Source organism: Lepisosteus platostomus, chromosome 4 (assembly GCF_059453375.1).
Source record: "Lepisosteus platostomus isolate fLepPlt1 chromosome 4, fLepPlt1.hap1, whole genome shotgun sequence".
In the NCBI taxonomy this organism is placed as follows: Eukaryota; Metazoa; Chordata; class Actinopteri; order Semionotiformes; family Lepisosteidae; genus Lepisosteus; species Lepisosteus platostomus.
In genome coordinates, this window is record NC_142614.1 from 68561227 (window position 1) to 68588938 (window position 27712).

At 42.5% G+C, this 27712-nt stretch overlaps 1 protein-coding gene across 1 annotated transcript; it reads left to right on the forward strand.

Annotated features, from left to right (window-relative positions):
- The first annotated feature begins 4411 nt into the window (after nucleotides 1-4411).
- naaladl1 (N-acetylated alpha-linked acidic dipeptidase like 1) lies at nucleotides 4412-27399 on the forward strand. The gene is made up of 19 exons (XM_088630467.1): nucleotides 4412-4755; nucleotides 6518-6690; nucleotides 7592-7713; nucleotides 8880-8999; nucleotides 9622-9814; nucleotides 9903-9996; nucleotides 10482-10583; nucleotides 11620-11705; nucleotides 13162-13281; nucleotides 14419-14504; nucleotides 15074-15137; nucleotides 15615-15682; nucleotides 17100-17191; nucleotides 18331-18424; nucleotides 18855-18936; nucleotides 20054-20227; nucleotides 21245-21332; nucleotides 22956-23048; nucleotides 24446-27399. The coding sequence occupies exons 1-19, from the start codon at nucleotides 4568-4570 to the stop codon at nucleotides 24621-24623; spliced, it is 2217 nt and encodes a 738-aa protein (XP_088486593.1). The 5' UTR covers nucleotides 4412-4567; the 3' UTR covers nucleotides 24624-27399.
- Nucleotides 27400-27712: the final 313 nt, after the last annotated feature.

Below are 27712 nucleotides of genomic sequence, written 5' to 3' on the forward strand. Positions count from 1 at the left end.
TGTAGATAACATGGCCAAGGTGAATTTTCCTGCTTACCGATAAAATATTTCAGGCAAAGAAAACAACAAAGCAAACCGTCTTTTCATGTTTATTTCACTTCCTCTACATGAGTTAGTTTGTGTAATGCACATTAAGACCAAATTCATAGGAAGACATAATTGCTGATTAACACATCATTTCTCATAATTGTAATACTTAAGTAAACCTGAAATTCAGAAGTGCATGTTTACTATGCGCAAACAATGCTTGTGTGAGTCTTTTGTCTTTTTTGAGGGGACATGCAAATAATTGCAATCCTTATGTAAACCTGAAAGTTAGAATTGCGCGTTTCCTACAAACAATATGAAATGTGCACAGGAGCAGGCAGACAAATCATACCTCTGATTTCCAGTGTGCATGCGCACTTTGAAAGGGGATACGGATTTCCACGGCTTACTGAATTCGATACGACACCAGCACCGCTTCTCTGTGAATTTCTGCCACTGGTACAGATTGACTGTACAGTTGTCAGTAACAGTGGGGTTCTTGCTGTTGTGCAAAAAATTTGTCAGACACTCCATTGAACCACAATGCAGGTTATTTCTTTATCCGCCGTCCTTAGGAGCCTGCACAGTTGGAAACATTTAAGTAAAATGGCCTTCTGATGATGTTGGTGTTACAGAGTGACAAAGGTGAGTGCGGGTCAACAGGTGTCAGGAACTATAGTGACTGTAAGTTTACCTATGGTGGCCAGTGTTTTTGAAGTATGTTTTCTCCCTCTAATCTAAGTCCTCAAGCACAATTCAGGAGGAATGAGGGCAACTGGAAATCGTGTGAAAGAAGAATCGTTTATTGAGTTTGTGGCAACTTGGCTTAGTATTTCTGAGTGAAGGCCAACCTCCAAGACATCACAAGAACACTTCCCTCACTCATAGCAAGCCCTGAGCCCTGGTCAGGAAGGGCTTTATAAACCCAAGCAGAAGGACTCACAGGAGTGAATTGTTAAAGGAGAATTCAGGGCGACACAGACTGCACCTCTGGACATAGGAGAGGACATGGACACCAGAGGGGGACTCTACAGAGGGAAGCAGAGGAAGACTGAAGCATCATCTCCCCCCCCCCACACCCACACCCGATACTGGACTGGGAGAAAACAGGGTAGGGGAGGAGTATAAGGGTCTGCATTGTTCAAGTCAATTAAGATTGAAGAGTATGCCTAAGACCATTGAAAGACTACACAGAGTTTCATCTCTGGGATGGAAGGAGGAACATCAGCGTACCATGTTTTGGATGAAACACTCCTGGACCTTTCCGTTGGGGCACTGCATTTTTTAACTGATGGGGTGTTGACCAAGCAGTGTTAGATGTTGTAACCACTAGATTGATACACTGTAGTAAAAAAGAAAATTGTGTAGGATAGCAGACTTGTCTGGCGTGTGGGTGCACTGGTGGTTCTTGGATATACAAAAAAATCTGTTTTGGGAAAAAGAGGCAGAGCACCCTTTAAATTGCTAGGTGGTGTAGGTGTCTACAAAGTATCCTGTATCTGTGACATTTGGAAATTTCATCTATTTTGTGATGTGAGGTTTTACAAGTCACAAGTTACTGTGTACATTTGACTTTTAGTGTGGTTTGAAATTCAATCATCAAGTTGATTCTTTCTAACCCACAAATATAAAAATAGCTTTGCAGTTCCCCTTTTGCATCTAAAACTGAGAACTGAGAACTGACTGTTACATCATCCCAATTTGAGTTTTCGCTTCTTATCTTGAAATAAGATAAGATGCTTATCTTGATATGGCTGCTTAGTCAGCAGCCATATAACCCTGCAACTCAACAACAGGCAACCCACTGAAGCTCAGCAGGTGTGAGCCTGGTCAGTACCTGGATGGGAGACCTCCTGGGAAAAACTAAGGTTGCTGCTGGAAGAGGTGTTAGTGGGGCCAACAGGGGGTGCTCACCCTGCGGTCCATGTGGGTCCTAATGCCCCAGTATAGTGACAGGGACACTATACTGTAAACAGGCGCCGTCCTTCGGATGAGATGTAAAACCGAGGTCCTGACTCTCTGTGGTCATTAAAAATCCCAAGGCGTTTCTTGAAAAGAGTAGGGGTGTAACCCCGGCATCCTGGCCAAATTTCCCATTGGCCCTTACCAATAATGGCCTCCTAATAATCCCCATCTATGAATTGGCTTCATTACTCTGCTCTCCTCCCCACTGATAGCTGATGTGTGGTGAGCGTTCTGGCGCGCTATGGCTGCTGTCGCATCATCCAGGTGGATGCTGCACATTGGTGGTGGTGGAAGGGAGTCCCCATTACCTGTAAAGCGCTTTGAGTGGAGTGTCCAGAAAAGCACTATATACAGTGCCTTGCGAAAGTATTCGGCCCCCTTGAACTTTTCAACCTTTTGCCACATTTCAGGCTTCAAACATAAAGATATAAATTTTTTATTTTATGTGAAGAATCACCAACAAGTGGGACACAATTGTGAAGTGGAACGAAATCTATTGGATTTTTTAAACTTTTTTAACTAATAAAAAAATGAAAAGTGGGGCGTGCAAAATTATTCGGCCCCTTTACTTTCAGTGCAGCAAACTCACTCCAGAAGTTCAGCGAGGATCTCTGAATGATCCAATGTTGTCCTAAATGACTGATGGTGATTAATAGAATCCACCTGTGTGTAATCAAGTCTCTGTATAAATGCACCTGCTCTGTGATAGTCTCAAGGTTCTGTTGAAAGCGCAGAGAGCATCATGAAGACCAAGGAACACACCAGGCAGGTCCGTAATACTGTTGTGGAGAAGTTTAAAGCCGGATTTGGATACAAAAAGATTTCCCAAGCTTCAAACATCCCAAGGAGCACTGTGCAAGCGATCATCTTGAAATGGAAGGAGTATCAGACCACTGCAAATCTACCAAGACCTGGCCGTCCCTCTAAACTTTCAGCTCAGACAAGGAGAAGACTGATCAGAGATGCAGCCAAGAGGCCCATGATCACTCTGGATGAACTGCAGAGAACTACAGCTGAGGTGGGAGAGTCTGTCCATAGGACAACAATCAGTCTTACACTGCACAAATCTGGCCTTTATGGAAGAGTGGCAAGAAGAAAGCCATTTCTCAAAGATATCCATAAAAAGTCTCGTCTAAAGTTTGCCACAAGCCACCTGGGAGACACCCCAAACATGTGGAAGAAGGTGCTCTGGTCAGATGAAACCAAAATCGAACTTTTTGGCCACAATGCAAAACGATATGTTTGGCGTAAAAGCAACACAGCTCATCACCCTCAACACACCATCCCCACTGTCAAACATGGTGGTGGCAGCATCATGGTTTGGGCCTGCTTTTCTTCAGCAGGGACAGGGAAGATGGTTAAAATTGAGGGGAAGATGGATGCAGCCAAATACAGGACCATTCTGGATGAAAACCTGTTGGAGTCTGCAAAAGACCTGAAACTGGGACAGAGATTTATCTTCCAACAAGACAATGATCCCAAACATACAGCAAAATCTACAAAGGAATGGTTCACAAATAAACGTATCCAGGTGTTTGAATGGCCAAGTCAAAGTCCAGACCTGAATCCAATCGAGAATCTGTGGAAAGAGCTGAAAACTGCTGTTCACAAACGCTCTCCATCCAACCTCACTGAGCTCGAGCTGTTTTGCAAGGAAGAATGGGCAAGAATTTCAGTCTCTCGATGTGCAAAACTGATAGAGACATACCCCAAGCGACTTGCAGCTGTAATCGCAGCAAAAGGTGGCTCTACAAAGTATTAACGCAAGGGGGCCGAATAATTTTGCACGCCCCACTTTTCATTTTTTTATTAGTTAAAAAAGTTTCAAAAATCCAATAGATTTCGTTCCACTTCACAATTGTGTCCCACTTGTTGGTGATTCTTCACATAAAATAAAAAATTTATATCTTTATGTTTGAAGCCTGAATTGTGGCAAAAGGTTGAAAAGTTCAAGGGGGCCGAATACTTTCGCAATGCACTGTAAGTTTAAGCAATTATTATTATTATTATCTATACCCTCTGTTGACCATCTGTGGAAGACAGGGGCGAAATTTAGCCAAGACACCTGTACTGCTTAGTACTGCTTGTTTGCTATCCAGGGCAATAAAATACCAAGGTTTGTTTTGGAAAAGACACAAATCTAAATATATGTCAATTAGTTGCAGTTTCCCAAGCATCCTAGGGATTACAATGACAAGTCATATAAAGCCAAGCTTTATAACTTGATGGCAAATATTTGAAGTTTGGCATTATATAACATTTCATAAGTAATAAGATACTTATTAACTTTAACATCCCCTATTTCTTTTTATTATTGCACATCTGAAGGTCACTGAATAAACACAAAGTATATTATTGGTGCCAAACATCAATGATTGATGCATGCCTATTGAGATGCATTTTCCAAAAATGTGTCATAGGTTAACTGTTCAGTGAACAGTACTTATCTGTAGTGGCTGACATTACATGGGGCAAGGAGGGTCTTTAAATACTTTGGAAAAGCAAAAAACCCAAAGAAGACTGGCATTGTGCATGAGTTCAGCTTCAGTCCAGTAGCTGGAAGGCCCGGAGCAAAATGTGGAAGAAGATCTTACTTTTTGGGCTTCTGGGAGCAGCTATCCTCACTTTTGGCATCCTGGTGGGGCATTACGGGATAGAGAAATCTCCAGGATGGGTGCGGGATATGTCTCGGGATGTGGACGAGAGCATGATCGAGCAGTTCATCAAAGAGGTGGACAACAAGAGAATTGAGGAGTATCTAAAGTGAGTATTTGCACTTCCTTGCTGTGTACTGTGAATGTTGGGTCAGATAGATATGCCTCTTGACCAGACTGACTGTCAGAATAGTCTGGTCTGGATAGCTTTTTATTTGACTTTGACAGCGGTCAGATTGATTTTATAAAACAATTTAAATATTTCTCCATTAGCTTTTACAGCCAAGGTGAACCGACACAGTAAGAATGTAATGTGTGTTTTTTTTAATAGCCGAAAGCAGTCTAGTAATCCGGTGATGCTTTCTTCAGCGCAAATGATGCACTGGTAGGTTGTATATACAGTAGCAACAGGGTCTACTGATTCTAGTTTTTATTCAACAGTTTATTACCTTTATCAATAACATGTCTTATTTCAGGAGACAATGAGTTATGTCCTTTAGAACAAATTCAAAGAGTTGCCATCAATCTGTACAAACAAAAGTATTGTAACGCTTATGGCCGACAGGCACTGTGTAAGAGCCGGCGTACCAGAGCAGGTGATGTCACCGCCCTTCCCTGTGATAGCAGGACTACAGCTACTGGGCTGTGGAGAGATCTCTCTTTAGCTCACGGGGCTGGGTCACTGCAGAGAGACGCGGGAGTCCCGGGTTCGAGCCCCCGACGGTGGGGGGCCAACCTAATGCGGCAAGGGCGCCCGCCTGAGCCCCCGTTGCGTTACAGTATTTACATCCATCCATCCATTAAATTTGATTTCAATACTAGATTTAAAAGACTGAATATAGCAACCAATGTTGTGTAACCATTATCTTCAATATACAACGTAAAATTCAGTAGGCTTACTCAAGTTCTGAGTTTTATAATTTTGTTGTAAAAACAAACAATAGCAATTTAAAATGAAATGACTTGGATAAATAATCACGAGAAAATAAGAGGCTCAGAATGTTATTTCAGAAATACTTTTATTTTAATTAGGAGTAGTATAGGAGTATACAAAACAATTGTAGACTTTTATATTAAATATTGCTATCCTGATGTTCTAATAAAACTAGAGCTCCGACCTGCTCCTTAATTATTTAATCGATAATTGGGAAATTTGTCATAGCAATTAGGGAGATGGATAAATAAAAGTACTGGCGTGGAGGGGATTGGAGAGGCAGCAAGCTGATGAGCCCTGATTTAATAATATCTCACAGTGCAGGATCTAAATGCACTGACATTGATACCCACACCTAGGCTGGGTATGTTCCTGGGTATCAGACAGTACTGGCTTAGGAAGTCACAGAGTGGGTCAGTGAAGGTTTGAAAAGAGTTTAAATCTCTTATGAAAAAGGGCATTTTCAGAGAGAATAACAGGGACACACAATGGTGTATGTGCTCCTGCGGTGCACCGAACTCAAGCAATCCCAAGCAGTTTTTATACCTGAGGATATCCTTCTAAAGTAGCATAAATTGTGTGTTGAGAAGAAAGAGGCTCTTGAGCATCTTCTTAGTACATAATACAATGGTATTTCTGACACTACACTTTCCACACCACAAGTGTCTGTCTCTCTTTCTCAGAACCAGCTTTAGAACGAACCCTTTCACAGATCAAACCTTATACCGCACTTCTTGAGAAGGTAGTTTGTACAGAGCTGTCTTGGACACCAGGGGAGTCTCTTTGCTTCTGCTGGACAAACAACCTGGATCCTGGATGGCCGCTGGGAGGCGTAGACCATTGACAGCTATTGGTTTCACAGGTTCCGAAACACACACGGATAAGATGTGGATGTGGCTCCGTGGCTTAATTCTGCCTTTTCCCTCCAAACCACCAGGGAGCTGACCAAAGTGCCTCACATGGCTACGAGCAGTGGAGATGAGCAGCTGGTGAAGTACATACTGGACCAATGGAAGGACCCAATCTCTGGTCTTGACGACGCCTGGAAGGACACTTACAAAGTGTACCTGTCGTTCCCCAGTGACACGACTCCTAACAGGGTCACCGTGGGTAAGGGCCAGGGGTAGAAGTCTTGGATGTCTTGGAATGGACAACTCCCCTGAAAGTTATGGGTTAGCAAGAACCTGCCTGTACAGTCATAAAGATCTGTAACAGCCTCAGAAACAGCCTGATCACAGGAAGGGCCTGTGATGCTGCACTCCGGTATCAATCTGGTTTAATATTACACCAGTCTAGACTCTCAGGTTTTGCAAGTTCATGGTCATTTTATGGATTGTCCCCGCCTTTCCATCTGTTACCTTAACAAAGGTTTAGATATGGATTTTAAGGTGGCCAGTGCTTAATGTTATTATCCAGGAATATAAAACAGATAAAACAGCCTGAATTAAATTGTACCTCATCCATATCTGCTTTATCTGTAATACTTGTATATAGGTAATATTTACCTATTACCTAGAGAGGCATTCTGTGAAGCTCTATGAAACTACAGAAATCAGCATTCACATTATAAATCTTAAATTTGGGATTTACCAGGAAATCTAACACTTAATTGTGAACCTAAACTCAAAATGGAGAATTTTCAGATGGATACATGTTAATGAATAAAGCTTCACACTATTCATTCAAGATTATAAGATATTGCCAGTACTTTTACATGGAGCTGCAACTTTCCATGAACTCTGAACTGTTGCCACCCACGAAAACTGGCAGGGCCTTTCATCCCAGTTTGCTTTGTTATTATTCCAAGAGATTCCAATATCATCTGGAATTTACTGAGACAGCATGACTTTATACGCTAACCTTTTCTGAGTATTTGAGACTTTGGGAATTTACTCCAAAGATCTAAACAACCTAAAGTACAGATTCCTGGATAATAATGTTAATGGTGGAATTGCTGTGCAGATTATTTTATTACTTTTTTGCTCTGTCTATACGTATACTTTTATTAAAGTTTCTCCAACCGACTCGGTGCTCTTCACCTCGAGACTTAAAGAGAAGAACTACACAGAGGACCAGCTGCACCCAGATGTTGTACAGCCCTACGCTGCCTACGCCCCAGCTGGGAACCCAAAGGTACCGTGTCTTAAGATCAGAAAATAGCAATAGGATGGAAAAAAATAGCAATAGAATCTCAATGTGCACCTAGAACCTAGTTAAAACTTAGGTTGCAAGCCATTTGAATCTGTGCAGAGCTTTCAGATAAATTCCAGTTGTTCACCTGTTTGTTCACAGTTGTTCTAGAGTCCTGACCATACTTCTTGCATTTCTGTGCATATTGTCTTGGGAAATCGCTGCTTGCTGAGCAAAAATCATCCCTGGGGTAAAGCTAATTTTGACCAGCGAAATGGACTGCATATCCTGTCAGAGGCAGGTCCTGTGCTCACTGTACCTAGGAATATATGTCAGACTATTGGTGAACATATTTTTTCTGTCGCTGCTCCATTGTTAAATTGTCCTTCATCTGACTATAGTCGTTAATTGTATATTTTTTTTATCTTTTTCTTCTTTATCACCATGTACAGTGTCCTTGAGTTTGGAAAGGTATTTTATAAATGAAAGTAATCATTACTCAGTATGGCTTAAAATGAACACCTTTTATAACTCTTGATGTGTTTCTATGGGAAAGTGAATATTAACTTGTTCTCACCCTTTCACACCGCTGGAAGTCACAAGCATCTAAATTAGGGCAACCCAACTTTCCGCTCCTCTACTTCACACTCCAAACATAGTTTTGCTGCAACCACGTCTTTAATTAACAATAATTGGCAGATTATCTTCAAAATAGTTTGAAATTCAGACACCGTTCAATCGGAAAATAGTAAATTGTTCCCCGATCTTGTTGCATTTTTGCACATACTGTATTGTCTGGGGAAAATCTGCTGACTGAGAGAGGGTTTTCATGTTTTCCCATGTCAGTAAAAGCTAACTTATCTTATCTCCTGCAGTAAAATCAATAGAACAATAAAAGCTTTTAGGAAAATACATTTTTTACACTGGCCTAGCCCAGCAAACCAGATCAGAAAGTACTTTTTGCACTTGTCAGTAGAATCTGCACTGAGATAAGACACATCTCAAATTTTCTGGAGATCATTTACGAGCCGTGGTAGCGATCTGATAATTTGTATAATCCCAAATATTGTTCTAGGCAAAAAAAAGTTGTAAGACAATTCCATATCCCTTAGCACTGTGGTGTGATAAGTGCTAAGCGCAACTATTCATATCCATCCATATTTGTTTAGGGAAGGCTTGTGTATGCGAACCAGGGTAAAGTCAGTGATTATGAATTCCTGAACAAAACTATTGACCTGAATGGCGCCATTGCCATTGTGAGGTATGGAGGAGCAGGCAGAGCAAACAAGGTAAGTTGCTCATTAAACGGGCACCTTCTGTGATGCAATAGGCACCTTCTGTGCATGTTCGGCACATCCATGTTGCATGCCCTTTTCTAATCCCCTCTCGACCTGATAAGATGGCCTACTCAATCAGTGTCGTTTGCTCTTCTCCCTCTCTGGCCTAGACTATGCGACTCCTCTTCCCAGGTGTTTCCTAATACTAAGTGACCACTTCTTTCCTTCCTTTCCAACAAAAAATGTACCACAATTAATTGTCCCCTACATTATCACATACTGTAGGCCTGAAATAACCCACTGGAAGCTCTTCTTCTGCCTTACATGATATGAAACTGATCCAGAACCATAAAAATAACAACCAACCCACAATCCCATATGTTATATTGAAGCGCCAGTCATGCAAAATGTGTTTTACTGAATTCCAAAAAATCCATCCATCACGATCATGATCAGATATGACCGTTTCCCCAAGGATGCTTCTCTGACATGTTACGATAATCTAGAATAATTGATCATTCTAAAATGAAATGAAACTGTTGATAAAACTACTGTATATGCGTATAGCTGTTGTATGCAGATGTGGTAAGCAAAGGTGCTGTCGGTGACAAGTTTCCTTGCTTGTGCTGCTCAGGCGATAAATGCTGCGCCTTTTGGAGTGATCGGGGTCCTGGTGTACACCGATCCCAAGGACATTAATGATGGGAAGCTGTCGGATGTAAATGAGACCTACCCCAACTCTTGGTACCTGCCCCCATCGGGAGTGGAACGAGGGTCTTACAATACCTATTTTGGAGACTTGTTGACACCGTACCTCGCAGCTAAAGGTAACCTTCTTATTTGTCACTGGAGTTGAGCAGATCTCTTCAGAGCGAGGTGGCTTATTTAAAACACTCCACTCTTCCTGCTCTGCAGATTACACTTACAGGATAAAGGAGGCTGATATAAAGGGGATTCCACCTATTCCAACACAACCTATTGGGTTTGAAGATGCCAGTGCTTTGATCTGGTGAGTAACCCTACACTATCCTACTATCTCTGCTTCACATTTCTGTTTCTGCAACTGAGGAGATTTCACAAACTTTGCTAAAGTGTGTTTTGTCAGTGTATCTTATTCTATTCATGCTCTGAGGGCAAGGTCAATATCAGCCAATCTGAGCTATATCTGAACCCAATTTCCCAGGGATTACAAGTGTCGAAATTCCTGTGTAGTCAACTTGACCCTTTCAAATGATCTCATTTCTTGGATAACAGGAGTCATTTTCCATCGCTGAAGTAGATCCAGTGGATTTTGCACTCTCAAGATGCATTTTCAATAATCTTAGCATTGCCTTCCTAGACTGCTCCAAGCCTGTCTTTCACTTCATCCTGCTTTATACTTTATTAAGTGCAGATTACGGGATTCATTCCCTGCCGGAGCCTCTCTTTGAAATATGACTTGGTTTCCTGGGTGTTTTCATTGCATTATTTTGTTCTCTGTGTTGGATGGTACAGCAAATTGGGTGGATCAGACGCTCCAAGCCTTTGGCAAGGATCATTCAAATGCACCTACAGGCTGGGACCTGGATTTGAACCCAATTCCATCTTTAACAACAGGTATCATAATATCTATTTAGGTACTGAAAACGATTAGGTGTCAGTACATATGGATACAGCCCAATGTGGCTGTTGGCTGGCATCTGCTTTTACATCCCAGCAACAAGAAAAATGAGAATTGTAGAAACGATTGTAGCCACAACTCACTAATGGCAGTCAAGGGGTTGCTTGGAGGTTACTTATGTATTTGAGCCACAGCTTCCCATCAGGAAGTTCCATGGAAACCCATCCTGGTTTCCATGGAACTAAGCAAACAAGAAGCACATGACTCCCTTTCCCCCCTGGGTGTGACGCTGTTCCAGTCACAAGGATTACAGCTAGCGATACCCATCCTGTTCCATTATAACTGGGAGGACTGGAGCAAGTGAGGTTTAGTACCTCACTCAAGATAAAACAGCAGTGTCTACAGCAGGAACTCGAACCCAAAACCCAGCAGTCATGAGTCCTGAGACTTGCCCACTATTCTACACTGTCCTATTCTAGTGACTGTTGCTGAGGTATTAATGAGGCTGTGGATCAAATCCCATCGTCTTCTTTGGAATTTCTGTGGTGGTGCTCAGGGATCACATTGATATTTACTACAAGAAAGATGGGATCCAAATCTCACTACTGTACAGCTTTCATTGACAGCAGTTACTGCAACAGAGAAATTCCTGCTTCTTGAATACAATAAATCTGAAGTTGGATCTTGACTGGAATGATGCAGGACTGTTCCTAAAGTTCTGACCCAGAAGCAAAATAAAAGTTGGTCTAAGTTCAGTTAAGGACATAATTAATGGCTGAATAATCTATCATGCTTTGACACATAAATTACAGCGTTTAACTCTGTCATAATTCAATGGAAAGACCTGATGAGAACTGATTAAAAGCACCTTATTATAGCTACACTATAGACACAGGACAGTTGCCTGGCAACATTATTAAAGATTATTGAGATGTAACAGCATATTATTTGTTAACACTTTTTATTCACAAGTGTTAGGCTGGTATATTTGACACTTCCACTTGTGTTGCAATACTTCCTGTTCTCTTAAAGTGAAGTTCAACTGAACGTGTACAACAAGGGTGAGCTGAAGAACTCGGACAATGTGATGGGGGTGATCCGTGGCAGCGTGGAGCCAGGTGTGCTGTATGTCCCACAGACACTTTCACACTCTCCAGTACCACCTGACACCTACACACGTTTTACAAGTACTATCATGCACACACACACTCTCAGTGTAAAGCCCTTCATACAATCCTATGTATGCACACAAAGCAGTGTAATAATTGCTCTTAAAGGGGAACTCTGTGACAAAATTCATTGAGAGAATGAAAAGATTTGACAAATTCCAAATTGAGTACAAAATCAGGAACTTTGTGAAAGTACTGTAAGTCACCATGTTGTTGAGGTCTGCAAGGGCATGAAGTTGAAGGCCGAACCCGGCCTTCATTTTCACTTATTAGAAAACAAACCCGTACTTGGCCCGAGCCCGAAGTTGTACAGTACCTGAAAAACCGACCCGAACCCGGCCCAAAACCCTGTACTTTGTTGGGCCCCATCATGCTCGGGTTGGATAGCAGACCTCTTCCATGTTGTCACAAACCCCTGGTCTAGCCAAGGGCGAGAATTCACAAGAATTGTGATGTAATGCGGCCTTTCGTGCTCTCTAGTCACTGTAATGCGATGTATGAGAGAATTAAGTACAAGTTGTGCAGCAGGCATTTCACGAAATCAAGAGCAATATGTCTGTTAAATTAACAGAGGTGTATTCACAAGCCTGCTTGTTTAGAATGTAATGGGGGCAGCTTCACATCACTGGAGGTTGATGCCGCGTTCTGAATCGCAGAATATGGCGCTGCGCATACCTGGAAATTATTGTAAATTGAAGACTTTACACGTTACTGTGTACGCATTTGACTTTTACTGTGGTTTGAAATACACTCATGAATGCTGATTCATTCTAACCCCGAAATATAAAATAGTGTTGCAGTTCCTCTTGTGGCATAGGGCGGAGGCGTGGTCAGTGTGGAGGGGGAGCCCATGGATGAAAGGCGATGCGTTGCTTCAGCAGCCACTTAATTAGCCAGGGTAGTTGTGGTTGCTAGGGAAACGCATCGCCCTTCATCGAGGGCTCCGCTTCCACACTGAACACCTCCCCCCCGTTTTATGCCACACCCATTAAGATCATTGGAGAGATCGCAAACCAGAGAGGGTCGTTTGCCCACCTGGTCTGAACTGATCCCAGGATCTCAGCCAGCCACTTCTTGAAAGAAGCCAGGCTATTGGCCTCAATGGCACAGCTGGGTAGCTGGTTCCATAAACCCTTTATTCCATACTCCCACAAAATTGTAACCTCCTAACCCAGCATTGCCTGAAGCATAATTCTGTGAATTGGCACCAACCTTTTCAGAGTCAAAGGTACACTGCTTTCTGTACACTGTGAGCAATCCCATTCATTATTATATATAATCCCATACATACTGTAAACCATACCCAATTTAGTGGACTAGACTAGGCAGGGCTGAGCCCTGGTAGGGTGGGGTGGGACTGGCAGGTGTCGGTGACGAAGAAGCGCGTGCTCTTTGTGATCCTCAGACCGGTACATTCTGTATGGCAATCACCGGGACAGCTGGGTCCATGGAGCCATCGACCCCAGCAGTGGGACAGCCGTGATGCTGGAGATCACCCGCGTCCTGGGGAAGATGGTGAAGGCAGGTCAGTCTTTAACTCTGCAACCCACTGCACTGAGGCCGGTGCTTGGTGTGGCAACCGCAGCAAAAACATCATGCACAAAGCGGAGCCTCCACAAACACGCCTGTACCTGCTAGCCTGGCCTTGTGCATGACTCGCTCTGTGATCACAGAGGTCAGACAGACTGGATCTCCTGCCACAAGCGCAGAAGCAGGGGGAAGAAGGTCACGATTCTGTGACTTTGAGGGTTCTCGTCTTATAATGACGGAACACATGGCGGGTTAAAGATCTCTTTCCTTAAACAGAAGACGAAAACTGTAAAACTATATTTTCTATGTGTGCTGTATCAGTCTCTGTTTAAAAGACGTCTTATCCAAACCCCCGCAATGTCTTAAGTGCTGTCTACCACTTCCCCAGACATTTAGACTGTCGGTCTGTCCTCCATTACGCCCATACTCTTCCTCTCTGATTGCCTGGCATGGGTCTGTCTGGGTTTAATTCCACACTGAAATCTTCTAGGTTAACGTTGACGACAACAGTACCTCACTGTTACACCCTCAAGAGAGAAGGAAATAAACTACAAAATCTTTTTGCTGCAATTCATTTATTGTACACTTGAAAGAGGACAACGATAGCCGTCTTAAGGTTTATAAGGTGATGTAGTCTAAATTTTACTTGAGCAGTTTACAGTTTCTGTGGTTATTCACACTTAACAGCAAGGGCTGCCTCACGGAGCAGGAGCCTGTAGAACTGGGGTGGTAGGAGTGGAAACCCGGTCTGGAAACCCCACTTTCTCCACCCCTCCCACTGCCACTCAGGAGCAGGGACCAGGGCTGGTGTTCTTAGGTCCTAGGCACCTTCGCTCTGAAATGTGCAGAGAGAGGGGTAAACGCCAATCGAATGACGTCGATTGACATGATGCACTTTAAACTATTCTCATGCTAAACCACGTGATTGATGGAGCGAGTCGAGAGACCTTCGCTTCGATACTTCTAGTTTCTGGAACAGCCGCTAGACTTTTTCATGAGTCACTAGTGTTTCCCTCCTTCGTAGGCCCTAAAAGGTTTGTAGGCCCCTAGGCCCACTGCGCCTCCAGTGCCTCATGGGAAATCCGGCACTGGCGGGGACACTCCCTCGTCACTGAAGTGTCGTGTGTTGCAGGGAGGTGGAGGCCGCGCAGGTCCATCATCTTCGGGAGCTGGGGAGCAGAAGAGTTTGGCCTGATCGGCTCAACTGAATACACAGAGGTACTGACGGCATCCCTTGAGCAGACTGCCAGGTGACACTGTTACATCTTTGGAAAGTTTCAGAATACGTTGGAAGCTGCTTACATTCTTTGTGGTAATGAGAAGCCACATTCCAAGGGAGATTACACTTCATTACCATCTAAAAAAGCTTTGCATTGATTTAATTATGCCTTATTTGACCTTATAGAAAGACGCTGAAGGCGCTGAGATTTTTTCCAGTAGTGTGACATACAGTAATTAGAAAATATGCAATTAAAGACATTCAAAAGCACAGATAAGCAACTTTATAAAGAGTTATACAGAGTTCCTGTGACTGTTGTATTTAAAAATTAAATACCGAGCATCACTGACATTGTGGTTTGCAGCCTAGTGCTCAGCTCAGTCCCAGTCTTGTCTTCTCCCCTGCAGGAATATTACAGCAAGCTGAGGGCACAGATAAGCAACTTTATAAAGAGTTATACAGAGTTCCTGTGACTGTTGTATTTAAAAATTAAATACCGAGCATCACTGACATTGTGGTTTGCAGCCTAGTGCTCAGCTCAGTCCCAGTCTTGTCTTCTCCCCTGCAGGAATATTACAGCAAGCTGAGGGATCGGGCGGTCGCTTACATTAATGTTGACATCTCAGTATTTGGTGAGAAGGAATCTCTCATCTCCAATATCGCAAATCATTCCCAACTCTCAGAAACAAAAGAACTGTACCTTAACTTTAGGAATACAAATACTTAATGCCAATCAAATCATATGTATATATTTTCTACTCTCGCTCTGTAGATGAGATGAGAGATATCGATATAGAAATGAAATTATACAATTACCCTGGAGTGTAAAACCTGAGGTACTGTAAATTCAGTTATTAACTCTTGGCCAGATGAGAAGTTTTAACAGCAACACATTTAATTTTCCCTTCTTGTTTTGTAATATCATAGTCTTAAAAAAAGAGGAAAATCCTAAACTTAACATTTGAACCATTAGAAAGAAGAGTGTGGAGCCTTTTTTTTCTGAGAATGCCATGAATTCACAGCAGCCCTAATGCAGGTCCACTTCTCTGGATTGAACCATTCCTGTGTTCTCCCTGTCTCCCTTGATTCCCTGTGCTTGTGAATCACAGCTAATGCCACCCTGAGGGTCCAGGGCTCTCCTGCTGCACAGAGTGTTGTGTTCACTGCCACCAAACAGGTGAGGCACTTGCACACAGGACAGGGAGACCTCTTGACTCAAACTGTGTTGCACAGCACTTTCTCCAGCACCATTTTGTGATGGCCAACTTTGAAAAAAGTCCCCCCTCTTCTGCAGCCGCACGTGAGATTATAAAAAATGCGTCCTCGTGCACCAGTGAACTCTGTATTTCTTTTCAACAAGTACAAGTGGGAGTGTGGGGAGCCCAGAAGCCCCAGACCAGCCGCAGGGGTGCTCACTGAATCCTGCACTGCCTCTTGGGATCTGCCAGCAGTATGTCTGTGGTTAGAGATGTTTTCTCAGGAGGACATTTTCATGGGGAGTTGCTTAAACTCCACAGCCTTTGGGATGGAAGCTGCTTCACTCGGGCGCTCTGTCACTTTTTTTTTGCGTTTTTCTAATCATTTCCTTTTCTGCAGCCTTTTTTCTTCTCCACACAATTTCCACCATATCTTAAAATACAGTATACTGATGTCATCCCAGTTGTTTTGAAGGTTTAATACACTGTGGTTCACAGTCTATTCATCAGTAAGGTTGGAAATACTCTAAATGTTTAATATAAGTAAGTCAAAAGTCATAGCCAATCCCCAACACAGAGCTAGAATACCACAAATCAGTCAGACTGCTTTCATCCATAAAATAACCCTTCACAGTTTCTGCCCCCTAAACCGATAATGCAGTAAATAGAAGATTTTTGTCTCCTATTTACTTGTTTTGTAAAAGACCACCATAGAGACAAGTGTTGACTTGCCTAGTGGATTAAAAAGACGACAAATAGTCCCACTGACAGAAGAACTGAAGTCCTTTTTCAAACTTTACTTTAATTTCTTTCAGCACTCAATACCTTCCAGGTTTTGATTAGTAAAAAAGAGAGATGAGTTGTAGACTGTAATTCACTTTAAATGAGCATGTGAGATATTGGTCATTTCCTAGAAATTCCCGGCCTGGTAATTAGTCCAACCATCTGGTTTCTTCTTAAACCAGGCTGTTATCTATTTAGATATCACTGGTGCTGTACAAATGCCTCAATTCCCCCTTCGTCATACTGTACTTCAGATACACTAATTCCTGCGGTGGCTGAAAAGGGTGAACCTTTTCTAAGATAAAGGAAACTAATTCAGAGGTACTGTATAAAGGCCCCTAGCACACAATAATACATTAACCCTTTGAAATAGGAAGAAACATTTTACATTTCAGTTTACAAACTGAGACATGACTGTACTAGAATAATATATATAGAACATTGGTGTGGTGTGTACTCACACCATTTTTATTTCTAAACATTGGGAAGGATAAATAAGATTTTATAAAGTATTGACCAGAAAAGGTAAGTATTTTTTAAATATATACTCACTCTTTTACTATTGTATAGTAAGTCCGAATGTTGTCATCATGGAGGTTGTTTTTGTGTGTTTAGGTGAAAACTCCTGGATCTCCGTCTACCTCCGTTTATGACAACTGGATTCAGTATTTCAACAGAAGCAGCCCTGCCTATGGCATCATCCCCAAGTGTGTACCTTTATTCTTCTGCATCGGTTAAGCAGTTCTGATGGCCTTTATTTTATCATCATTTTGGTAGTTACTAGAAATCCTATAACCACACATTATCATTGAAATACACCCTCAGGCAGCTATACAGTATATCTGTAACTGCACTGAACATCTCCAACTTTTACTTTCAGAGGTCATTTCTCCCATTTCTAACTTGTCTTTGGATGCATACTGTGGCACTACCACGGAAGGGGGCGTGTCCAGTGTGGAGGCGGAGCCCTGCAGAAGGGGCGGAGCCTCGCCTTGGTAATCACAGCTGCACGCGCTGATCGAAGATGAGCTGCGGCTGTGAGACCTCTTTAAAGACACACTGAGCCCCCCTCAAAGAGGACGAGCAGGGCAGAACCCCAGAAGGGGGGGATCTTTACACCGGCAGTCCCGAGCGTGAGGCCGTTGTAATTCTATTCTTTTTCATTTTTCTTTAAGCCTGTCCCATCTCTATAACGGGGCAGGCTTACCTTTTTTCACGATTAGAGTTTTTATTTTGGGCCTTGCGCTCCCTGCCTGCTCTCCCAGACTGGACTTACCCTATTTAGCGATAAAGACTATAAAGTCTTCCTCCAGGGCTCCGCCTCCACACTGAACACGCCCCTCGCGTGTAGTGCCACCATATGAACTGAACTTCATAGAAGGAAAAGGCCAAATCTCAAATGGATTGGCCTTCTCGATTAGGACTGAGGAAAGCGGCCTCACTTTCACTGAGGCATTCTGGGACTGAAATGTGTTCTTATCACCTGGTAATACATTCTCTCACTCCACCCAAATCACAAGTATTCTTGGAAAATACAACAATGGACTTCCATGGAGTGGTAAAAGGTGGTGGGAATGATTTTAAAGAAAGCCATTAACTGAATCATTCTCCTCTCTCGTTATGAAATTAAGAACAGTAGTAGAGTAAAAGAGAAAAATATTTTTTTGGGTAGGACACCACTGAGTCCTCAGTGGCTGACCTCCTCCATTGCTCAGGCAGCCTTAATCCACTCCAAACAATCCTCTGCACCTGTCCCTCTCTTCACTGTAAGTGCTTCACACATTTTGGCTGTTGTCCTTATGAGAGCCCAGTAGCTACAGCAAAGCACTTCTGTTGTTTCTCTCAGTCTGGGGTATCTAACTGGAGCAGGGAGTGACTACGCGGCCTTTATGCATTTCCTGGGCATCACCTCCATGGACATCGCTTACACCTATGACAGGGTAAGGCACCCAGTGCATTGTGTTACTTACAGGTTAGTAAACCTATTACTCGTTCCCTTGCAGCCTGCGCATGCTGACGCAGCTACCCACCTGAACTGCTTGTTCCACTTAAAGCTGAACAGTTAAAAGAAAAAAACAATGTGTGCAATTCCAAATAGCCAAAGAAGAGTGCCATTAATAGAGTCTCATACTGTTTTTTTCTTTATACTTTTCAGTCTGTAATCTGTACTTGTTCCAGATGCAGCTCTCCACTGTAAATTATATTTATAATACATTTGATTAGGGTTTTCTGACAAACATCTAACAAATGAAAAGAACGGTCAACGGCTGGAATACCAACGATGATCTTAATGAAAAGATGGAGGCAGTTAAGTAAAATTGTATTTATAGTGCTTCGTGTGTCATGTTGGAGTGTTGCATTCTCTTGCAGAGCAAAACACAGGCACGAATCTACCCTGCGTATCACACTGCCTATGACACTTTTGACTATGCAGCCAGGTACATAGACCCAGGTAAGCAGTATAATCCACCTTTACCCAGCCAGGCCACAACCGATTAAAATGTCCAATGTAGGTGGCTGTTAATCAAGTTCTGAAGGATCTCGTTTTGAAATTGCGTAAAAGTGCACATTCAGTACATCTGTTGCAGAATGGAGTTGATAAATACAGTATGTACTACTGCAAGATAGCCAAACAAGACTACTCCAGATCTCCTCAATGTAAATTCACAAATACTGTTTTCTGGATGTTTTCACAAAATAATTAGGAAATAATGGTATCAAACAGAGCTGTTTTTCTTCAAAATTGAATTTGTAGGCCTCAGAATCCTGTCTGATGTTACTATTCTGGAGCAGAAAAGTGTATTGTTTACAACATAATATAGCCTAATATAACTGCTTGTTCTGTAAAACATATTTGTTAATATAATTTGTCCGAATGCAAATGCATCTGTATAGTGACAACATTCTACTGTAAAAAGAGGCGCCATCCTTCAGATGAGACATAAAACCGAGGTCCTGACTCTCAGTGGTCATGAAAAATATCAGGGTGTTTCTCGAAAAGAATAGGGGTGTTACCCTGGTGTCCTGGCCAAATTCTACCCTGGCCCTTCCCAATCATGGCCTCCTAATAATCCCCCTCTCTGAAATGGCTTTGTCACTCCATTCTCCTCCCCACTGATAGCTGGTGTGTGGGGAGCATACTGGTGCACTATGGCTGCTGTCACATCATCCACATGGGCCTAGACACTGGTGGTACCAGTTACCTGTAAAGCACTTTGAATGGAGTGTCCAGAAAAACACTATATAAGTGCAAGGAATTATTTTTATTAACATCATCCATTTTACCTTGAATGTGACCATGGGTTTTCAGAGTTTGCCGCCTGCAGTAAATGAACCACACCGGACAGATGTTAGCTGAAAGGACTTGCATCGCTTGGATTTGACATTACAGCCTCCATCACGTCACGAAATATTCAGACTTCAGCAGTAGAATTGATTACCTTTTTGTTATCAAAGACAATCATGACAATGCAACGGGGGTTTTAATTATTTCTGCACTTGAAACGAAAACGTTAGTCTCCCGCCCAGCTCTGCAGCAGACGGGACGAGTGATGACTGTACTTTCACAGGGTTCACCAGCCACCAGACAGTGGCACGGACTGCGGGCAATGTGCTGCTGCGTTTGGCCGACAGCCTGGTCATCCCTTTCAACGCTGTCGATTACGCCGAGACCCTGGAACAGTTTCTCAACACCTCCTTGGATAGCTATAACACCAGGCTGATGGAAAAAGGCATCTCCATGGGTAAGGACAGGGATCAATCCTGACTCCCTTCCCTGCAGGCTCCAGGACACCAGGGAAATGGGAACGACCGTGATTGTGAGGCAGTTTGCTCTGTTTCAGGTTTGAAACTCCTTGTTTCTGAGCGAGCTGAATCACTTCAATTTATTTGTCAGATGCACAAGTGCAATGAAATGCTTATTTGCATGTGTGCTCCAATACAAAGACATTAGAGGAATCGGCAAAAACAAACACAGAATAGCAGCAGCAACAGCAACAAGTTAAATATAACTTAAAAAAGGCAGACAAGCACTGTAAGAAAAAAAAAACATCAGTGTGAGCCAGTAGCAAAGGTAGATATCACTAATCTGACAGCTGTTGGGAAGAAACTGTCTCTGAATCTGGACGTTTGTGCCTTTATGCTCCTATAACGCTTACCAGAGGGAAGGGGGGAGAAAAGTGAGAAACCAGGATGATTGCTGTCCTTAGTGATACATCCAGTGAGTTGTAAAGAATACTTGCAAACTGTTTTTGTTATTTGACCTTCAAGGTTTCATCCTGAAAACTTGTCAATGAATTTCCTCTCTTTATTTGAAAGACCTACTGTCTACAGTATATCTCAACCACCATAACCTGAGGAAGTGGAACAAAATCCTGATATACTGTGCATTACAGCTGTTCCAAGATTAGTGTTTGCTGATGCTGCAGGTCTATTGAACCGACCTGGTATTGAAATGCCTATATATCTTGGTGATGCTGCACATCTTCCTTTGCTTTCATATGGTATAGACGCTTTTCTAGCATGTCAAAGCTTTTGAATGACAAAGTTCTCTTTAGGACAGACTGGCTTGTAGTCCTGTGAATTTTGTCTTGCTACTGTAAGTACCATTTTTGAAGTCCCTAGGAATGAAGGCGCCCCTTAAAATTGTTCCAGGTGCCTAGAGAAGGAAAGTACTATGACGTGTGTGGTTTCCGAGACAGCCCTGGCCTGTTGTGTCGGTCACATCATTCCCACTGTGTATTGATATGCTTACGTTTCAGAGCCCCTGAAGACTGCTGTGGCAAAGTTTCGCACAGCTGCTAACAGCCTGAGCAGACTCATCCAGGACACTGACCTCACAAAGGAGACGTAAGGGAAAGGGGATGCTTTCCTCCACTACCTTCTGTCACATGCCTTGTTTTAGTTCTTTTTCTAGTGGAAAAGTCAAGTATTTTCGAAGCGCCACCTTGTGGATTGATAGCACCTGAGTAGCAAACAGAACCAGTCTCATAACTGTGTTCTAGTTTTATGGAAGTTTTCGCAAGTAATTGTGATACAGTAGGTTAAAAAATACAAATATACGTTACTTTTCAATATCAGTACTGTGGACTTGTATCATCATAATGATTCATTATATATACACTACCTTGCAAAACTATTCAGACACTTACACAGTTTTCATTCTGTTGCTTTAAAACCTAGAGTCATGACAGAAGTAACAATTAATAATTGTTATATACAGTATACACAATCTATGCTACACAACAAAAGCAAAAAGCAAAATGAAAGTAGTAAATAGACAACCTGAAAAAAATGGAAAAGTCAGGATTTCATAAGTATTCAAACCCTTTTCAGTAGTAAATTTATGTACACAAAGTTACCTTAATGAGACATAATTAGCTGACTGTCCTGTGTCTGTGTGCATTAATAGTCATTTGCACGATTTCAGAATTAAAATACCCATCTCTGTTAGGTTGCTCAGTCAGCTAGTGAACTAGTTAACAAGGATAGTTTCAGCTCTGATGACCAAGGAGCTTTAAAGCAACTCAGAAATAAAGTTGTATAAAGGCACAGGTCAGGAGAAGGGGTTCAAAAAGATTTCAAAAGACCCTTCATGTCACCTTGAGCATGATGAAGTCCATCAACAAAAACAGCCAGTCAAGGAGTAAACTGGTTATGAATGCCACCTTCATGCCAATGTCGACTTTGAAAGAGTTACTTCAGTAGCTGAGATGGGAGGAAATGTCCCAACAATGTCCCAGTAACCCCACAAAAGAAGCTTGCATGGAACTGAAGGCACATTATGGTTCTGCTTCTCATCAGCAGGAAATGCAAAGCTTATCAAGACTTACTGTATAGGCTCATAGAGTGCTGGCAAATCTTTGAGGCAAACATGCCGCAGACCGAAAACCAGGCACAGATTTCACCTTTCAGCAGGACAATGATAAACAGTTATACTGCTAACTACCAAACAAGCCAGATTGCCTCCTGGCTGTTGAGAGGGTCTCTGTGAACTTTGCACACACTTTTTCTGCTGAAGCTGCAATATTTTATAAGGTGGACATGCAGAGCTGGTATGAACTGGAATGGAAGAATGCTGGACACAAAGGCTACTGTGTAATTCCATACTGTGTTTATAGGAATGCCGAAACTAAGTAACCAATTGTATTAAAAGAAGTTCTGTTTAGCAAAAAGGGAAGAGGAAGATGGGTGTGTTCATGGAATGTTACCAATCTGATGAGCACAGGGAAGCGTGATAGAAAAATATTAAAGGACCGTTCTCGATTAATCACTTTGAGAAAAATGCACCTAGTATCTCAATGAGTTTCACTCCCATGCACATGTATAAATACTTCTTTTAACTTCTGAGATGGACTTCTGAGTTTCTTTTTAGGGGAAGCAGAAACATTTCCTGTGTAGCCTGTCTTGAATTCTTGGGTGAACTTCTTGCAATCGGTAACTAAGATGCTGTTGTAAATCTTCCTCTCTCAGGCCACTGAGGATTCGCAGGATCAATGACCAGCTCATGTTCATGGACAGAGCTTTTGTCGACCCCATGGCCTTCCCAGACAAGTACCACTACAGGTCAGACAGCTCTGTTTTTTTTTTTTGATCAACCGGCTACTTGTCTTTCAAGCCCGTACTGAATGTTATCATGCAATCTATTGTTTTAATCTCATTTTTGGATTAACATCGTCCTCCTAAAGTACCATTTCTATTCAAGAATCACACAGCAGCTGGAGGGTAAAAATGAAAGTTAAAGTGTCTCAGTTTACAAACTGAAAAAAAATCTCCACCTGCAAATTGGCCCTTGGCTGTGTATACTGCGGCGACTATGGGGTTATAGCAGGAAATAGACGAGGCAAGCATACGCACTCTTTGTTACAGACCTCTGTCCACCAGCAACCAGGCAACAAAGACCAAAAAAATCTCCCATCAGTGAGCTTTAAGGGCAGCAATGGGAACACGTAGATGAGCTCAGGGTGGATACGGGTCTTGGGAAGAGACGGGAGACCTGCGGACCCTCAGTTCTTCATATATTAGCCGTGTGTGCATCCGCCTGGACACCCGGCGAGGGTGCTACAATACAATCTCTTAGGATCTGATATTTATCCATCTTCTGAACTAAAGAGCAATTAGTGCTGCTGCCTCATACCGTGTGAGACCTGGCTTCGAGTTCTGTGTGGGGATCCTTGTGGGTTTTCCCCAGGATCTCCGTTTACACAGACCACCCAAAGACATACTGGTTAGGTCAGCTGGCGCTTCTAAATTCTCCCTGTGTGTGCATTTTGACAGACCAAGATCTAAAGCAGGGCATGGTCCTGCTTTGACTCCTTTCCTTCTGGGATATGATGGGCTCCAGCAAGCCAAGTCTCATCTCAGCACAGAACAGCTTTCTTAAATCTCGCTGGAGCTCTCCTGGGAAAGCAGAAATATTAGTGGCACCAGGGTTGAGAAGCACCTGCTACTGTAGCTATTTATACAAAGTTTCCTGGGATGAGATAATCCAGCTAAAATATAAAAGTAATAAATCAATAACTTACGAAGCAACAAGACTGAAGGTCTTGAGGATCTAGATCTTGCAGTGATCTCCTGGATACACACGTGTTTCTGCTGCCTGCATCGTCGTTGCACGCACTCTTTTCTAAACAAGGCATTTGACCTGTGTACAGTATGTTTGAGGACATCTGAAGGGAGTGCTTCTTTGGCGTTAAACTAATGAAAAGATGAATCACATATTCAAAACAATACATTTCTAAAAACTATAGGACACCGAGAGTTCTTATGAAGTTATGAATCCTTTCTGTGTACACATTGGAAAAACTCGGGCTGAAGTGTCAAAACAAAAGGAAATAGCTCCACTCTTAGGGTTTACAGACAAGGGTTTTGTGGTAGAATAACCTGCATCTGGGAATCCCACTGTGTTCCTGCTTGCACCCTGCCCGGCCCGTTGAACTTCCTGTGCTCCGTGTCATTGGCAGACATGTGATCTGGGCCTCCAGGTCTTCCGGGGTGGTCACCTTCCCTGGGCTTGCCGACGCCTTTGCTCGCGCTGTGAGCACGGACTCCGCCAGCGACTGGGACCAGGTCCACAGGCACCTCACTATAGTCATCCAAACCATAGAGGGCGCCGCGCACACACTAGAGGAGGTGATCTAGAGGACATCTTGCCTGGAACTGGTGCATTCCTACTGCATCCACACCAAAAGATCGACTTTATTGGTATTGGTGTATTGATATTTCAATAATTTAAGCTGCCTTTCTATGTCTTATGTTTTTTAAGTGCCTCCTTGTTTGATATAGAATGTAAAAAACACTTTTAATAACTTGCAATAAGGGCTTCGCCCCTTGTATTATTTTGCAGTTCAAATGTATAAAGAATCGCCTTCTCTCTGTTTATAAACTGCAGAGGAGATGAAGAAAAAAGACATACACATCTTCCTTGACAAGAGCATCTGCTGGTTGTTCGCTACATTACACAGAGAAGGGCTGAAACACAAATAGTAGAGCTTTAGAGGGACCTACAGGATGGACATGATCTTAATAGAAGTTCAGTCACAACCCAGGCATCCATTCAGTGACGGGTTCCTTGGCTGACCGCACTCCTCCCATACCTCTCCAAGATCCTGCTCCCTCAACGCCCTCACCTAGACCCTGGGCAGCAGTGATCAGGGTTCTGGACTTGGAACTGAAAGGTTGTGGGCTCAAATCCCAGCTGAGACACTGCTGTTGCACCATTGAGCAAGGTGCTTCACCTGAATTGCTCTACTAAAACACACAGCTGTACAGTATAAATGGGTGCACATGTGTGTGGCTTTGGATATAATGACTAGCAACCTAGTAATCTAGGAGTAGTTCTAGAGTGACAGTGGGAACTGTCACCTGGTTATGGTGAGCCACAGTTTGTTGCCTGGCCACACTGCTGTCCATGGTAGTGTGGTGTTTCTCGGGGGACTGCCAAGGTCGGCACCTCATTTCACGTCCACATGAATTTCCTTGCAACAGTTTTGTAAAACACAAAATCTCTCACCCCACATCTACTTTAAGACTGCACATTGTCACTCTACAATTTTTACATTGTATACGGAGTAAAAAGCATAAGATTTGGGACAGTGAAGTTAAATTTGTCATTTTTGAGGTGCAAAACTAAAATTTGGATTTCAGACCAAAAGACAACTACGTACAACTATGTAGAAGTACACAATGTCACCTTTCATTTCTGGAGATTTTTGTGCACACAGGTTATCCATGTAAGAACACAAATGGTTTGTATTCAATTCCCCCATTTTAGATGAGCACAAGAATTGGGACAAATTAATGTTAAGTGAATGAAATGATTGTAAAGTTAGTATTTGGTCACCTATCTCTTGCATGCAAAGACTGTGTCAAGTCTGCAATCCATCAACATCCCCAGACTCCTGACATGCTCCTGTGAGATGCTTTGCCAAGCTTTAACTGAAGCCTCATTTCTGACCTTAGTTGCCTCTTCTACAAGTAAAATGTATGCTCAATAGCATTCCAATCAGGAAACTGTCTTGGCCAGTTAATAAAAGTTCCAGTTCTTCCTGATGAACTCCCTGGTTAAAGGTGGGGTGGGGTTTTAAATCAGTCCTGCTGCATGGAGAATTGCCACCAGTGGGTTTGCAGGCATGTTTGTGGACATGGGCAGACTCAACGTTTCTGTACAGTTCAGAATTCATTCTGCTGCTATCATCAGTTACATCATCAATAGAGACCAGTGAGCCAGTCCCAGGCAGCCTTGCATGCTCAATCCATGGCCTCCCAGATGAAAGGGTGTGCTTGGGATTATTTGCAGTTTCTCTCTTTCCCCACACTTCCACCCTTCGGTCACTTTCAGGTTTATCTTCATCCCGTCTGTCCCTGTTGTGCCTCACCATTGCATTGCTTTGTAAACTTCTGAGCCTGACCTTTTCTGTTTTTTGTGCCGATGAGAGGTTTGGACCTTACCGTACAGCACTTATAACTCGCAGTGAACTGAAATACGTCCACTCTGGAGACTGACTGCAACCTCTTTGGCTGTTACTTGAGGGCTTTTCTGTTCTAATGCTTTTTCTGTCATCAGCTGCTGTTGTCTCCCTTAGATGACCTGGCCTTTGTCGATTACCTATGACTCCCATTTTTTCAGGGCATTCCACATGATTAATTTTGTGATTCCCAATCTCCATGTGCTCCATTTGGAATTTTCTTTCCACTAAACTAAACACAAGTGCTTTGCTTTTCCATTATACTCAACCCTCTAGTCTTCACCTTGATTGATGTCTTCTAACTTGAGGCAGACCCAAAAAGCAAACAAAAGGCTGGAACCAAGGCTATACTGTACGTTCACACTTCTTTTCACAACTAATGCAACAGGGAATCTGTAAATAGAAACACCTGTCTGCCCTTTGTTCCAAAACAGTACTTAAACTCATGTGACCTGGGGGATTGAACACAGCAAATCGCATTGTTCGAACGTGGTTAAACTGCATGCAAAATAATACCCAGGAACAAAAAATGACTGAAGCAGGACAAATATATTGACACATATTCAATGTTACAGTGGTAGTGTTTAATTGTGTAATGGAATGTATGGGATAATTACTGGAATTTTAAAAAATATGTTAACTTAGCTATGCAGCTCTGTACCAGTCACCAAAACTGCCTCAAGATCTGTTGAAGTATGATAAGAACTGACTTTGTAAAAACAATAGTAATAGCTTTGCTACTAAGAAGGCTGTTAAGAGAAGGAGTGATTAAATCCAAAGAACAGGAGGAAAAGCACCTGAGCCTGGAATAAATCAACCAGTCATGTACTACGTGAGGCTATACTGTATGAAAAGAGTTGTTAGCAGTTAGTCCTGCACGTCACCCATGCTGTGTTGCTGTATGTATGGAGCTCAATAAAGGTGGTCTCCTGCTCCTGTATTAAAAAAAATTCTCACAAGTCTGCCATTCTGTACTTTTGACACACATTAATGCGAGTTGATCTAAAATACATTTCATTATCACACATCATAAATGACCATTTTCACTCCAATGCTTACACTTTTCATTATGCATCATATTTTACCAAAGGCATCTTTATTTTGCTAGATGCTTAAGATTTTAATCATAAACCTCCAAGAAATACAGAACATGTGAAAAAAAGAACATTTCACAGTATTAGTCATTAAAAGAAAAATCAAGATGTAATAGAAAAGATCTTATTTAATTGCTCTCAATTTATAAGATTTAAAAGCTTTTTTAGA

Bases quoted from the DNA above. Each gene is read 5' to 3' on its own strand.
- naaladl1 (XM_088630467.1), top strand. From the start codon at position 4,568: ATGTGGAAGAAGATCTTACTTTTTGGGCTTCTGGGAGCAGCTATCCTC. The intron at 7,714-8,879 runs GTACCGTGTCTT...ATATTTGTTTAG, and splicing joins CCCCAGCTGGGAACCCAAAG to GGAAGGCTTGTGTATGCGAA. The intron at 10,584-11,619 runs GTATCATAATAT...GTTCTCTTAAAG, and splicing joins AATTCCATCTTTAACAACAG to TGAAGTTCAACTGAACGTGT.